We start from the raw sequence: 15562 nt of genomic DNA on the forward strand, positions 1-15562 counted from the left end.
GCTACATGCAAAAAAAAAAAAAAAAAAAAAAAAGTCACGTTTTATACAAATGACCTTTGAGACTAACCCATCCACTGTAGCTTCAAATGTAAACATTCCCTCAACTGCCACTGGAGACTGAGAGGCAAGAGGGCCAAGGAGCTTCTATATGTGAGATGAATCTCGCAAGGTAGTCATTGCATTTAAAAAAATGAAAGAAGAAAGCAAAGACAAGCAGGAGACCGAGAACACGATTTCCCTTGAGTGTGACTGTATGTCTTGTGTTCTTTGAAACGATCTACTTAATTTTCCAAACAAACAGAACTGAATAAAAATTTAACTATGTTCCCTAAATTTAATGGAGGGATCCAGGGTATCAAGTTATTTTCAAGCAGAAACCCCTACCGAGATCGATTGCTCAGTGCTTTACAAGAAGCCAGCTTACACGTCACCGTTCTGTGGGCACCCTAGTGCTAGAATTCCCACTGTAAGAAAGCAAGTGCAAGCTGATGGCGTTCAGGAAGGGCCTCCATCTACAGATAACATTGTCAGGATTTAGTAATCCTAGCAGTTATGGGATGTGATGGTGAGATTCTGTCCCTTTTATATAGAAGACTGTTGTAAGCAGAAATAAGGTTTTTCTCAGCAAGTAGGTTTCAAGGAGACCATTCTATTAACACTGCTTTTGCTCGGTATCTTTCAACACTGCAACTATATTTATTTTTGTACTTTCCCCCCTCTGCTGAGAAAGTGACATTCTAATACTTATCAATTTGATTGTTTTACTGAAAGGTCAAATAGACAAACCAATCCTGAAATTATAGGCTCTATTTCACAGGAGCCAATAGTAAATGCCACTTTAGGAGAGAAATAAATTGGATGTATCCATTTTTTAAAAAGCCAAATACTATGTAAACTGTTTGCAGGCATGTGGTGAATTCATTTCCCCAGATTTTTTGAGTGGGCAGTAGGGATGACTCTCTGGGGGAGCTGGTCACTGGGGACGGTGCTTTAGGAAGCTGGGCACTAGGGAGGGCACTGTGGGGGAGCTGGGCACTAGGGAGGGCACTGTGGGGGAGCTGGGCACTAGGGAGGGCACTGTGGGGGAGCTGGGCACTGGGGAGGGCACTCTGGAGAGCTATTGGGACAGAGATGGTGGTTTGCCTCCTGTATTTTCAAGTATCTTTTGTTCTGATTTGACCTCAGCCCCTCGCTAGTGCTGTCCATCCTGCTTGTTATTTTGTGTTGATTTGTGTGTCTCAGTGACTTCCATGAAGAACATTTTTCTCACGCTGCCAGCAAAGTATGGCATTGTCTAATACGCCCCAAACTCCATGGCAAATGCTGGGGCCTGTAGTGTGTGTGTACCTTGCTTCTTCTCATGCATGGCGTCTTTTGCTTGATCCCCACATCAGCTCTGTACAGAAGTAAGGACCCTGAGGACTTGCTCGGGATCACACAGCAGTTAGGAGGGCACTGGTTTTGTCTACACCCTTCACCTCAGAGTGTGGTGTGCAGTGTTATGGAGGTCACCCTGGCGTTTAGAAGAGTGGGTGAATCTCTCCGCATTGGTATCCATGCGGCTGAGAGGCCCCTGCTTTGACTCACCCTTCATGATGGGTTGCACAGCTTTGCAAAGCACCAGGGGGTGGTTTCAAGGCCTCCACTTCTGTCCATTGCAAATGAATGAGCCAATCTTTGAGTTTCATTTAAACTAAGACCTCCTGTCTTCTAGTGTTGAGTTAGCCCCATCTTGAATCTCATATTTGATATGTTTGCTTAGTACAACATAGAGAAATGGTTGTGTGAATATCATGACTCATCCTCAGAAAGAATGAGAACACACACGGACACCATACAGACACAGCTGTCAGATCCATACCTGAAAAGAAGGCTGGCTGTATATCAACATCGATAATCTGCTGTTCACTCTGACCCTGCCAATACCTAGGAACCATGTCTGAAACAGGCAAAGCAGGACACACTCCAGCATCCTCCTCAGGGTTAAGAAAGTGTGAGTAAATTTAATGTTGTCTGAGAACGTTGCTCTGGCTCTGGTATTCACTTCCCAAGAAAGATCCACTCAGCCGGGCGGTGGTGGCGCACGCCTTTTATCCCAGCACTCAGGAGGCAGAGCCAGGCAGATCTCTGTGAGTTCAAGGCCAGCCTGGTCTACAGAGTGAGTTCCAGGAAAAGGTGCAAAGCTACATAGAGAAACCCTGCCTCGGGGGAAAAAAAAAAAAAAAAAAAAAAGATCCACTCTATCCCTCACTCATCACTCGGTGTGTGGGAACACAAAACCTCTCAAGAAGAGAAGTTCTTTAGTGAATGTGTTCTTTCCCGGCCTGTTTAGAGAATCCCTATTTTTTCTTCCCTAACATTCACGAAGACTGGGTAAATTTTTCCCCGCTCTGTGCCTCATGGTAACACATGCTGCTTGCTTGGTTCTGAGCAGAAATGCCTATATTCTTGTGAAAGAAGTGCCTCTGTTGTCCCCAAGGCTTACAGCCACAGGACACACTTCAGTTGCTTTTACCATTCATGGGCTAAGGACCTGGGCTGTCCTCATCTTCCCACTCTGAGCGTGTAACACTTAAACTACCCAAGGTTCAGAAATGCTAAGCAGACCAAGTCTTGGGTTTGTTCTTTTTGAATCAGCATTCTAAATACTCAAGATTTCTGCTCACACCTGTTTCGAACATCGGGCTTTGATTCTCTGATCCAGCCTAGCAGGTGCAAGATGGAGGCTGGATGGCTGCGCATTTGGAAACCTCAAGTCTAGCCTTGTTCTTCCTACCCACATTCATCAAGGCAAGCAGATTTTGTTATAGCTGGGCAAAGGTTTTTGTTTTTTTTAACTGACCTAAAAGGAATGGCATTTATCACTCAGTAGTAACCAAATTCTGTCAGGTTAGATTTCTCATTGGCATCCACTGCCGCTCTGACACTGACATGTGGCAGCCTGAGTATGGACATTGGATCCACCGCCTCCCCCAAATCCAGCATCCCTTCAATGGCCCAGTATCATTGATCTCTTGCAGTAAGACACTGACATTCTTAAGTAATATGTTATCTGGGGTTGCACATTAAGTCGTCACATTAATGATTTTATTGAAGTGCATTTGATCACCTGAAAAGTAGAACCTGGCTATGATAAATTGAAATGGGGCACAGAGAATGAGCGTTTGGAAAAGGGCAAGTATGGGGGATGCCATGCACACCCTGGGAAGCCGGCAGGCAGCTGGGGTTGCTCATTGCTAGTGGGAACGTGTTCACTCTTCTGCTTTGGGCCAGCTTAAAAGAATGTCCTCCCTAAGTGTGGCTTCAGACACTTGCGTCTGAGTAAAAGCCAGGACAGCACCTGTTCAGTTTTATTGATCCGGTGGAGTATGTGAGGCAGAGGCATTTAGGGAAAGGGGACAGCTGACCTGACCCCCCAGGCCAGCCTCATGCGTGCTCTCTACTACACTCAATGAGAACCCCATGATCAGCACCCAGGGGCCGCTTTGCTCTCAAGTGAATCTGACAACATTGTCATGATTTCATTGCCAAGAACCTTGCCACAGATTCACTTTGGCTCCCCCGGGCCTTAATTCATCACACTAAACATAGAAATCCACCTAAAAGCTGCACTGAGCATTTTTACTTTTTTGTAAACAATTTCCTACCAAAAAATAACCCAGTAAGAGCTGTGAGCTGTGGCTGGAATATAGATCTGGGGCAGAACTGATGGTCAGTGTGTACAATGAGGCCCTGTGTGCCAGCTTCAGCCCCACTCAAAACAAAGTCCACTACAAGCTGTGTACCTTTATCAACCAAGCAGTATTAGTGACAGAATAGGCCCAGATGACAGACACGTGTTGACAGAAGCGTCCCCTGTCCTCTCACCTCCACTCCAACCACAGCGAGTGTGCAAGCTTCCTGACAGGCTCAGTGGATGCTCACAGTTACAGCGGGAAGGCAAGGTGCTTCCGTTTTGCAAGAGAAGGAAGTGAGTCGTAGGCACTTGGGAGGAGAGAACACAACCCACCCAGGGCCTGGGGCTCCTCGGCTCGGCATGCCAATCACGTACGCACACTCCTTCTTTGTTCACAAGAATTTCTAAGTGCAGATTTTCCTATTAGGTCACGTTTGAGAAAAGGTTGTGTTGGGGACAAAGGAAGGAGAACATAAAATTTATCAACGTCACCGTGTCTTATTGTACATGTCAGCAATGTTAACTATATTCACATTTTGTGACTAATCCTGGAGAGTTTTCATCTTGCAGAAATGAAATGTAATACCCATTAAACAAAAACTTCCAATCCTGCCTCCTCTGGCCCAGGCCCTGGCCAACTGCCCTCTGTTTCTATGAATTTGGCTACTGTATGGGTCTCTTACTTTTTTACGCCGAGCAATGTTCGTTTATGTCCATGGCGTAGTTAATTTATTCCTTCCTCATTTACGTCCATGGCGTAGTTAATTTATTCCTTCCTCATTTACGTCCATGGCGTAGTTAATTTATTCCTTCCTCTAAGGAGGCACAAAGGCTTGCTTCTGTTTCTTGGCTGTTATGAATCACATTGCTCTGGCATGGTGTGAATGTGCAAATTCTTTCTCTCAGTTCTTCTGAGCATATACACAGATGTGGAATCGTTGAACCACATGGTATCTGTTTAATTTTCAAAATATTTTTATTGCATTTACTTCAGGGGAGGACCTGGGAGATGACGTATGTGTAGGTCAGGAAAACTTGTGGGAGTCAGTTTCCTCCTTCCACCATATGGGTCCTGGAGAGTCAAACTGAGATAGTCAGGCTTGATGGCGAGTATGTGTACCCTCTGAGCCACTCAGCTGGCCCATGTTTAATTTTGTGAGTCTCCCCAATACTATCTTCTGTAATGACTGTACCATTTTACATTCCCACCAACAATGAACAGTAGCCATCTCTTTGTACCTTCACTCCTGAATTTTTGATGTTTACAACTAGTTCATGTGTGTGTGTTTGTTTGTTTGTTTGTTTTAACTACTGTACACCATCCATGACCTGGAGCTGACCTGCTAAGATTCTGCTACCCATCAGCCTCTGGCAGGATGCATGTTCCTTAATCTCCATCAGCAAGAAGTGATTCTAGGTGACATGGGGCGGGAGGCGGGGGGGGGGGGGGGGGGGGGGGGAGGCGGGGGGGGGGGGGGAGGAGGCGGGAATCAAGGATGATGCCTACATAGCACGTGTCTCTGAAAGGGAATCCTCACTTTACCCGGCTCTCCAGCGGAGTGAGGCCATACCCCAGTGCGATAAGCAGGCACTCACTTATCCCTTCTCAAAGTACAGTTGATGCAGTAGTAAAGCAATAGCAAAGGAGAGGAAAGCACTCTGTGTCCCGTGAGAGTCTCGTCTTATGAGTAGCCTAAGCAGAATGTTTGAGGAAAGGGACATCATTTCCTGCTGCTGCTGCTGCACGTGTCTGGGAATTTTGGCCAAATCCCGTTAAGAGTTGAGACAAAGTTAATGCTGCCTCTTTCTTCCACTTCCTGTTCTTTTTATGATGAAATTTTGTATTTGTCCAATTATCTGTATTCCAGGACTTGAGAGATGGCTCAGTGGTTAAGAGCACTTGCAGAGGACCTGGGTTCAGTTCCCAGCACACACAAGGCCGCTTACAACTGTAACTCCAGTTCCAGGGGATCCAATTATCTGTATTCCTGTGGCCTTCGAGCACAGTGTCAAATGATGGCTATACAGTTTTGCCACGGTGTTAGCTGCTCTTCCTGTCACTTTGACAGATTCTTGACAAAAGGCAGGCAGGCAGGGAGGGAGGAAAAGAGGGAGGGAGGAAGGGAAAGAGGGAGGAAGGAAGGAAAAGAGGGAGGGAGGGAGAGTACATTGTGGCTCCTAGTTTGAGGCCACAGTCCGTCATGGTAAGGGAGGCATGAGTCGGGAACACAGGGCAGCTGGTCACATTGTATCCTCAGTCAGGAACAGAGAGGTGAGTGCTGGTGCTCAGCAGGCTTCCTCCTTTCCCTGCTTTTTATTCAGTCTGGGACCACAACCCACAAATGCTTCCGTCTACATTCACAGTTTGTCCTAGATCCTCAGTGAAAACGCTCTGGAAAGGACCTCACAGGCATGCCCTGGTCATTCACAGTTTGTCCTAGATCCTCAGTGAAAGTGCTTTGGAAATGACCTCACAGGTATGCCCTGGTCATTCACAGTTTGTCCTAGATCCTCAGTGAAAGCGCTCTGGAAAGGACCTCACAGGCGTGCCTGGTGCATCTCGTAGGCAACTGAAAATTCAGTCAAGGTGACAGTGAAAAGTATGCATCATGGCCACCTGAGGAGATATTAAAACCTACAAGTGATATGGAACCAGAAGTCCCTGGTTTTCCTTTTCATACAGATCAAAGCTAGCCACAGTCAACACTTTGTTCTTCTCTATGGCGTCCACCTTGCCAAAGAATGTTTGAGAGAGCACACAGCATAGGATTCCATTTAAAAGACAACGGGAAGAATATATGCTTTCGGTTTGCTGGGTGGTGGTTTCTATCCGTCCTGAGATAATCATACAGAGAGCTGGACCACTTGAGATATATGGAAGAGCATCATAGATGACCATGATTACCACATGTCAAAAGAGTCATATCATATGAATCGCCTCTGCTTCTGGGAAGGTGAGGATGCAAATACAATTACCATACAATTGTCTTTCCTCATTGGAGGTTATTGACACTAACTAATTTCACCAGAAATGGCCCCTGGTTCATTCTGTGTGAAGAGGCGCCTCTCCACTGTAGTGAGGAAGAAGAGGAAGTAGAGGGAGTAGAAGGAGACAGGGAACAGAGAGGGAGGAATGACTGACTAGGAAGTAGGCGTGTGCAAAGTGTCTCATGTCCGTTACTTTATTCAATCCTCGTGATGCAGGATTTCTCTTCCGTGTCACAGAAAAGAACACTGAGCTCAGAACGGCTAAGTGACTTGCCCAAGTCACACCCCTGGTGAGCAGTTGGTCTGGTGTTCCAGTTAGCTTCTCTGTCACTGTGATAAGACAGCGACCCAAGCCAACTTGAGGTGGGAGGCTTTTGTTTGACTTAAGGGTTATACTCCAGGCTCCAGGGAAGTTAAGGCTGGAGATCAAAGCAAGAACCTGAAGCAGGAATCAGTAGATGCTGCTTACTGGTTGGCTCAGCTATTTTTCTTACACAGCTGTGGTAGTTGTGAATGTAATTGGCCCCCATAATCTCATAGGAGTGGCATTATTAGGAGGTGTGGCTTTGTTGGAGTGGGCGTGGCCCTGTTGGAGGAAGTGTGCCACTGTGGGAGCAGGCTTTGAGGTTTCCTATGCTCAGGATACCATCCAGTGAGTCAGTCGACTTCCCGTTGCCTGTAAAATGTAGGACTCTCAGTTCTAGCACCATGTCTGCCTTTAAGTCACCATGCTCCCCACCATGATGATAATGGACTGAACCTCTGAAACTGTAAACAAGCCGCCCTCCATTAAATGTTTTCTTTATAAGAGTCGCTGTGGTCATGGTGTCTCTTCACAGCTGTTAAAACCATAACTAAGACAACAGCCCAGATCCATCTACCTAGGAATATTAGCACCCACAGTGGGCCAGCAGTGAGCAATAAGAAAATGTCCCACAGATATGCCCACAAGTCAGTCAGATGCAGTCAGTTTCTTAATTGCCGTTCCCTCTTCCTGAGTGTGTCAAGTTAACAACCGAAGCTGACATGGCATCTGAGATTCAAATCTCAGCTAAGTGGCCACGGGTTTTCCTGCTGAGATGGTTAGTAAGTCCCCAGCCTGAGGAGACAGCACGAACATTGAAGACACTCCAGACAATCTCTGCTCTCAACCGCTTTTCTGTTACTTTCTTCTCTGAAAGTGAGAATATCAGTCCATATTGTTTGGAGAGGAAAAAAAAATGCCTGGAACCATCCATGGTGGGTGTGTGAGCGACAAATGGTTTAATCTGGTTTTGACAACCAGCAGTACCAGCAGCTACATATTTAAACAGGGAGTAGATCTTAATACTTGGTCTAGAAAAGCTTTTATAAGCCAGCAAATTCCAAAAGCAACCCCGAACAGCATGTCAGCCACCCACCCTTGCCTAAACATGATAATCCTCTGCAGGAAATAGCTAGCCCGATCGGTGTCACCTGTGAGCTCTTTCCAGCTGTCACAGAAACAATCTCTCTGGAGTAGACACTGCCTTCCAAGAAAAGACACGATGTCCAGGCAGAATACCCTGTCCTCTCATCCAAAGTGATCAGAAGAAACAGTGTCGCGTCCTCTGATGCTGGGCTGTTTGGGTTTAGCATTAGGGGTAGCTGACTCTGCTGGGCCAGAGAAGGTTTGGTACAATCAGCCCCGGGGCTCTGAAGATAACATCTACTCCACCTCAATCTTTTCCTTTTTTGGGTCAGAGTCTCAAGTAGACCAGACTAGCCTTAAGTCACTATGTAGCTGTAGGTGACCTTGGACTCCTGATCCTCCTGCCTTCACCATGTGCCTCTACACCTGGCTCCACCTCAGCATCAGGGGACATCTAACCCACTACCAAGAAAACCTACTTCACTTGACATTCCGACTTTTTTTTTTTTTTTTCAGAAAATAGCATGCTTCACTTTTAATATAATGCAACCTCATAGCCCTTATTAACTTCTACCAAGAAGCAATTTGGTATCAAAAAAGAGATTCCTAAATCCAAATAACCCACTATGATTGTTCTGTTTTTTTTTTTAATGTCACCCCAAACCTACATTTATGGTTATGTAGAACTGGGAAGGTGCTTGCCAAGCACTCATTTTCCTCTAAAAACTACTACAAATAGCAGCAATATACTCACACTTACCAGAGTTCTGCTTGTATGGCATCGCAGCCCCACGCCCACCCCGGGGACTTCTGCACCGAGAACGTGTGCTCCCTCACTGCTTCAAAGCCTTTGGCATTTCAGTACTGCAGAGTTTACCAGAGAAGCGTGAGAACATACTTGACCATTTTCCCTGGGCAGAACCAGCTTCGTCATGGTGCCTTCACAGCTTGAGGGAATACAATCCAGTTGCAAGTCTTTTTATACGTATGCCTGCTGTTCCTCTACGCTGTGACTTTCAAAAGTCAAGACAACATGGCGTTCATTTATAAGACTGAGTCGGTCAGTTAACTCAAATCTACCACCCATATCAGTCAGATATTGATCAGAATTATCTTTTTAGAAGTTTTGATATTAGATTTGATTTTGTATAAATGTTATCAGATTTTAATGCCTAGAGAAATTCCCTTCAGGATTTGCTCAAGATTAATCCTTCAGCTTTGCAAAACTGGGGTGGGGTGGGGGGTGGGGGGTGCAAAGCTGAAGGGGTGAAGGGGTATATAAAAGTATAAATGTATGCAAAATAAGGTTTTTGTCAGCGATATCCCCGTGTATGAGTCTTTTACACAGTGTGGTTTGCTGGTGTTGTCTCATCTTGGTATGTGTGCATGCAAACTGGTGTCCACACAGCAGTGACGTCACCTAATGGTGCATTGTTAGAAGCATACATACCTCTATTAGGTGGCACATGAGTGTAATCTGGTGGAGACGTCTAACTTCAGCAGTGGAGAGATTATATGAATATGAATCCATCCTGCAGTATCATGATATAGCAACATCCTTTAAATTAGGGCTCTCCCCCCTCTTCTCTCCCCCCTCTTCTCTCCTCCCCTCCCTCTCCCCTCCCTCTCCCCTCCCTCTCCCCTCCCTTGCCCTCCCTCTGTCCTCATTGGGGTTGGAACTCAGGCCTTACAGATGCAGAGAAAGCACACGGTCACTGAGCTATGAGTTACAAATTCAGAAGGATTCTAATCAGTTATGCAGATTTTCGTAAACTTAGATACCTGTTTGTGTGAATGAGCCTGTCATGTCTGTAAATCATGCTCAGCTGAACTTGGGGAAACATTTGGGCAGCCTGACCTGTTCCCATCAAGTTTCCTTCCACTGCATGTGTTATTGCTATTCCCTTTGAATCATGAGTGTGAATCACTTTCATGGCTCTTGACCATAGCTAAGATAACCTGAGCTTGCTTTCTGTCCCTAATAATAATTATGCTTCATATAATTATTATTATCATCCTCTCTCCTCAATAGAACGATGCCTGGACCAACTCCCCAAAGGTCCTACTCTCTGCTTTCTCTCATCCACATTTTCTTCTTTTGCAGACTGGCTTTGAAGCGCCTTCTCCCCAGGGACAGGCCTCAGCCTCAGGGAGTGGGGGTGGGGCTGATTCTGAACCAGCTCGCCACGTCTTCTCCTTCTCCTGGTTGAATTCCCTGAATGAATGATATTTATTCTGGCGGCCCCTGGCGGCCTGGGTGAGATGCACAAGAGGCAGTGGGTGAAATTCACCATGATGCATATGAATGGGACCTCTGCACAGGATTTCTGAAAGAAAACAATAAACCTTTAATTCCGGATGACTTACCTAACTTGTCGAGAAAATGAATGTGCTCAGAGCAAAGTTGCAGCAAACACTGTTATAAAGAAACTTGATCTTATGCAAATCTTTCATCCTGTGGGAAACATTCTGAAGGGCTGTGTGGGTGTGGTACATGTGTGCCCGTCATCTGTAAGTGGCAAGTGTTAACACAGTGGGCGCTACACGCCCGTCTCTCATGGGCACCGGCTTCTTGTTATTTTTAGCGCAGGTGTGGTTTTTGTTTTTTTTTTTTCTTTTCTCCTTAGCATTCAGTGTCAGTTCAGAACCGACCGATTTGTCAAAATATAGGCATGCGATCGATCACCGACCAAGGCTAAGAAGGACTCTACAAAGGTTCCTCATTTCTATACCTGTCATTGGATGTGCAGCTGGAAGTAATCTTTGAATTTGGCCACACTTCTATAGTCCAGAAGGCCAAAGGTCTAGGGCATTTCTTTTGACATTTTTCTAATCTTAATCACATATCTCATAATCTTATATTCATATATCAGGCATTCTAATTGAAGACTTTCTGGGAGAAACAGTCTACTTTCTTATGTGTCTACCCTAGCAGCAATTTAATAAACTATGGAACAATTGCATGTATTGAAATATATACACAATTCTCTATCTATCTATCTATCTATCTATCTATCTATCTATCTATCTATCTTCTATCATCTGTCTATCACTGTGATGCCTTCCTCAAATAAGTGTAACTTTAAGTGAACTCTTAAATAAATGTTGTTTTTAAAAACCTTAGTCTCCAAACGATTTCTTTAACTGCTCGTATTAGATTATTAAGCCATTAGTCAAGCATATTTCAAGGACCTCCAGAGAAGTACTATCTTCATGCATATAAATTAATTCTAAAGTATTAATCATGGGACTGAGATTTTTTTAAAGCTGTAACTAAACTACTAAAGGCAAATATATTGTCAAACTAATTAGATGTGCTGTTTAATTTTAGAAGCGAATAACATAGTCCTGCAAGTCACAGTTATTAGGATTGCAATAGAGACGATATGAAGGGTATTTGTGCAGTTATTAAAGTCAAAATGTTCTTTTTAAGAAAAAATTTCCCCGGCCGGGCGGTGGTGGCGCACGCCTTTAATCCCAGAGCCAGGTGGATCTTTGTGAGTTCGAGGCCAGCCTGGGCTACCAAGTGAGTCCCAGGAAAGGCGCAAAGCTACACAGAGAAACCCTGTCTCGAAAAACCAAAAAAAAAAAAAAAAAAAAAAAAGAAAAAATTTCCCCAGCGCTCCTTTCAGCAAAGCTGTTTAGTCCCTTGAAGTGTTTGTGTTATTCAGTTTCTCCTGTCGAAGGCTGGTGAGGCAGTTCAGTGGTAAAGGCACTTGTCTCTGGGCCTGAAGACCTGAGTTCAGTCCCTAGGACTCATGTGGTAGGAAGGAACTGACTCCTGCCAATCATCCTCTGACCTCTACACATTTGCCATGGTGCACACTTACACACACACACACACACACACACAGATTATGTTTGCATGTTAATTTCCACTGTGACTGATCTTCCAGTTGCAAAATTATCAAATTTTAGAGGCGAGAGGAACCTCTAAAATGATTTAACTCAATCTCAAAGAGAAACCTGAAGCACAGAGAAAAGCCCAGGGTCTGTGTGAGCTACTTAACAAACATTGGCGGGTTTAGGAGAAAGTAAAACGGAGGGGGTTTTGTGGAGTTTTGTTTTGTTTTTGTTTTGTTGTGTTGGTTTTATTTCCCTGTGCTGGGGCCATTTCTGTATACACACTGAAGAGGAAACATAAAAGCACAATAACCTTTGCAGATTTTATTAAAAATATAAATGTTCAACGTTCTCTTACACAACCAAATTGACCAAGGATTGGACAGATGTTTTATTATTGAAACGTTTACAAGAAAATGTTGATTCGGAGAGCTTGCACATCTCGTCCTGGCCACCCCTTGAGAATGAATTCTTTTCTGCTGTGACCCCCCAAAACAACCAGTGACTTCCATATGCTTCTCAAAAAACCTTCTTCCTTGGGTCCACGTTTTCTTTAAGATACAGCTATAAAGACACTTATTTGCACACGGAAAACTAAGCACGGGCAATTCAAATCACATTGTTTTGCTACTGCACAGAAATACACTTTGTGCATGCTAATTAAACAATAATTATATAGGCTCTCTCCCTGTACATAGTCTATGCTTCAAGCTCTATAAAAATAAATAAACAATATCAGAGCTGCGATATGGTACAGAATACTGTTTTAAACTTTTTTGTTTTCACTGTTGCGCTAAATGCAGAATCGCCTTGGCCAAACACACCATTTCATTTCCCAACAATCTCCATCAGTTTCCTGTTGGTGTGAGCTTGCTCCGCTAAACGCTCTGCCTTGACCATTTCCAAGACTTCGCGCAGAAGGTGGAAGGTGAGATCCAGAGAGATGGGCGGCTCCTCGGCCCGCTTCACCCTCTCCCGCGCCCCCTGGTGGTCGCCGAGGGTGTCCTCGGCGCCGCGCTCCGCCGGCCCCGCGCGGCTGTCGAGCGAGCGCTGAGGCATCTGCTGCTGCTGCTGCTGCTGCTGCTGCTGCTGCTGCGGCTGCTGCTGCAGCAACACGCGGAAAAAGTTAGCGGCTGCCTGGTCCTGCGAGGGGCGGCTGTCGCGACCCGCGGAGAGGGGCGAGGGGTCGGGCGACAGCCGAGCAGCGGGGCCCCTGTGGAGGTTCCCCAGGCGGAGGAAGTATTCTTCTCCCATGCGGATCAGAACCGGCTGAGGCTGCTGGGGCTCTTCTGGCTGCAGGAAATTCAGGGGCTGCGGGGACCGCGGAGCGCCTGGGACGGGTCCCCTGCTCAGCTGGGCCCTGCACGGAGGGCTGGGCGACAGAGCCATCAGCAGGATGCCCGCGGACACCAGCAGTCGCAGCCTCATGTTAGGGGCGCTCGCTGCAGCAGAGGTGGAGGAGAGCGGAAGAGAGAAGGTGGGGAAGAGAGGGAGGACTGGTTAGAGTTTAGCTCAGCTGGGAGGTGCACCCAAGCTTCCTTCCCATCTGACACCCACAGACAAGCCCGGCTCTGGGCACGGTTGGCACTGTCCGCGGTGCTGAAGCCAAGCACCCGTAAGGCTCATCCGCTAGCCAGCAGGTGACTCGTCTTTGGAGACCTAGAAGGGACAACCCCTGACTCCTCTTCCTAAGGATCTCCCAAACGTACTCTCAAAACAGACTTCCCTGAGCCCGAAGAAGTGCCACAGGTTTAAGCTGTCGCCCGCCCTGATCGCCCCCTTTCGGACAGCCTTTTCTTCCAAATTGAGAACTACTCCGTCTCCATCCCTGCCCTTGCTCCCTTTGCTTGGGGGTCGGGATGGACATGGGACGCGATGGGGGAGCCATTCTTTACACAGACTGTGAGCGGTAAGTGGCAGATTGGGTGGATAAAGATGAGCAGCCGTCTAACTTTGCTTTTTTGCCACATCACCGCTGCCGCTGGAATTTTAAGGCACAGTTGGGGACACACAGACATGCACGTACAGGCACAGGCACTCCCGCACAGGCAGCACAAAGTTGGTGGCGCCCGTCTAGGCGCTGCCTACCTTCTCCTCCCGTGGCAAGTGAGCGTGCTGCTGCTGCCTCTGCAGAGGGACCTCTCCCAGGATGTCTCTTGCAGGATCTCTTCCTCTTCGCCTTTCTCCTCTCCTTCCTTTGCCTCTTCCCTTTCTCTTCAGTCTCTCAACGTACTTGGGCTCTGAGTTTCTCCACACCAGAGCCTGGAGTGAGATTTTATAACGTCGACCCTCTTCAGAAAGCACGCAGCATTTGCCTAATAAGCTGACGCTCTCTTGACAGCTCTATTGCGTGCTGCCTCTGCTCCTGCATAAATCATAGGGCCCTGCCAAGGAGCGAGGGACAGAGTTCTGCTATTTCAACACTGAATCTCACATCCAATTATATCAACAGATATTTATCGCCTCCTTGGTGACGTCAACGAGCCCTAAAATGGAAGGGCTTCTTATGACTTGTCCATTGACAAAAATTCTTGAATGAGATTATCCAAGTGTGGAAAACATACTGACCTCTTACTATGATAGGCCAGATAAGGGCCAGAAAAGAAACAGAGATCGGGAGAGGAGTGACGAAGAGGTGAGGAGAGAGGTCCATCAGTGCGGTGTGCTGATAGTGTAGCCACAATTAAGGGGCAGATCTGGGCATCCCCTGGTGCTTCACTGCCCCACCTAACTTTTATGTCAGGTTGTCTTCTCAAGAAACAGCTCGGTATCTGAGATACGTCTTTACTACGACCCCACCATCTTTCTGCCTGGAGGAGAAGGAAGAATTAGGTAGGGGAGGTTGGTGCAGAGACAAGCAGGTTTTAGCTTTTATCCACTTAGTCCTCCCCACAGCAGATAAAGGAATCATGGATTCGAAGACAAGACCAATACTTTTTTTTTTTTTGAAACCCAGATCAATGTTTTTCTTAACAAGAAAAGAGCTATTCCAACGATGAAGGGCATAAACACAGATTCTAACAAAGACCTCAGGTTCAATTCAATCTCAGGCCTCCTATGCATCTCCTCTCAGAATCAGAAGTTAATCAGGACTTTTCTCTTCCCCTAAGAAGACCGTGGAGAGCTGTGTGCATTAAACAATCTATTCTGAGTCTGTACTACACACCCGAGGAGGGAGGCATCCATTCTAACTCCTGTGTTGAGAGCCTGAAAAAATAAAATCAGTTACAGAGTCTGTAAAAAGATCTTTCCTTTCACCTCCACATCCTATGAAATCATGATAGTATGTATAGCAAGGCACTCAAGTTCTTTGTTTTTTTTTTTCTGTTTCTTTCTCCAAATTCAAATGTGCACCACAAATGTCATCAATAATTGCTCTCTGACACTATTACAGAATAGAATACCATGTCTACAAATCCACTCTCAATGTTTGAGTTAAATGGATAGTTTACCTAAGTGGGAAGCAGTTACCTTTGATCCTGCAATTCAAAATGCTGTTACAAGCTCTGGTGCCTGTGATTCGGTTCAGCTGCTACATACCTGCCACTGTTGTTTATCCAAAATCCTCTGTTCCTTGTCTCTGGGTATCTCTGCCATTTTCTCTGTAACTAATGTGACAGATAATGCAATGCAGATTTCAACCCCTATTTGGGGCCTGTACTAAT

The 15562-nt window shown here is 45.9% G+C and overlaps 2 protein-coding genes across 5 annotated transcripts in view; one reads left to right on the forward strand and one right to left on the reverse strand.

Moving 5' to 3' along the window:
* The window catches only part of Trim55 (tripartite motif containing 55), a 49036-nt gene extending 37864 nt beyond the window's left edge, over nucleotides 1-11172 (forward strand). For all 4 annotated transcript variants that reach the window (XM_076563669.1, XM_076563668.1, XM_076563670.1 and 1 more), the window contains one exon: nucleotides 10159-11172. In XM_076563669.1, coding sequence (XP_076419784.1) covers nucleotides 10159-10169 — 11 coding nt within the window. In that variant the 3' untranslated portion in view covers nucleotides 10170-11172. The remainder of the gene's footprint in view (nucleotides 1-10158) is intronic.
* A 1029-nt stretch (nucleotides 11173-12201) lies between these two features.
* Nucleotides 12202-14448, reverse strand: Crh (corticotropin releasing hormone). Its single transcript, XM_006974676.4, has 2 exons — nucleotides 13986-14448; nucleotides 12202-13339 (listed from the first exon to the last, which is right to left on the reverse strand). The coding sequence occupies exon 2, from the start codon at nucleotides 13323-13325 to the stop codon at nucleotides 12726-12728; it is 600 nt and encodes a 199-aa protein (XP_006974738.2). The 5' UTR covers nucleotides 13326-13339; nucleotides 13986-14448; the 3' UTR covers nucleotides 12202-12725.
* Between the last annotated feature and the right edge of the window lie 1114 nt (nucleotides 14449-15562).

The sequence above is a fragment of the Peromyscus maniculatus genome, chromosome 2 (assembly GCF_049852395.1).
Source record: "Peromyscus maniculatus bairdii isolate BWxNUB_F1_BW_parent chromosome 2, HU_Pman_BW_mat_3.1, whole genome shotgun sequence".
Taxonomy (NCBI): domain Eukaryota; kingdom Metazoa; phylum Chordata; class Mammalia; order Rodentia; family Cricetidae; genus Peromyscus; species Peromyscus maniculatus.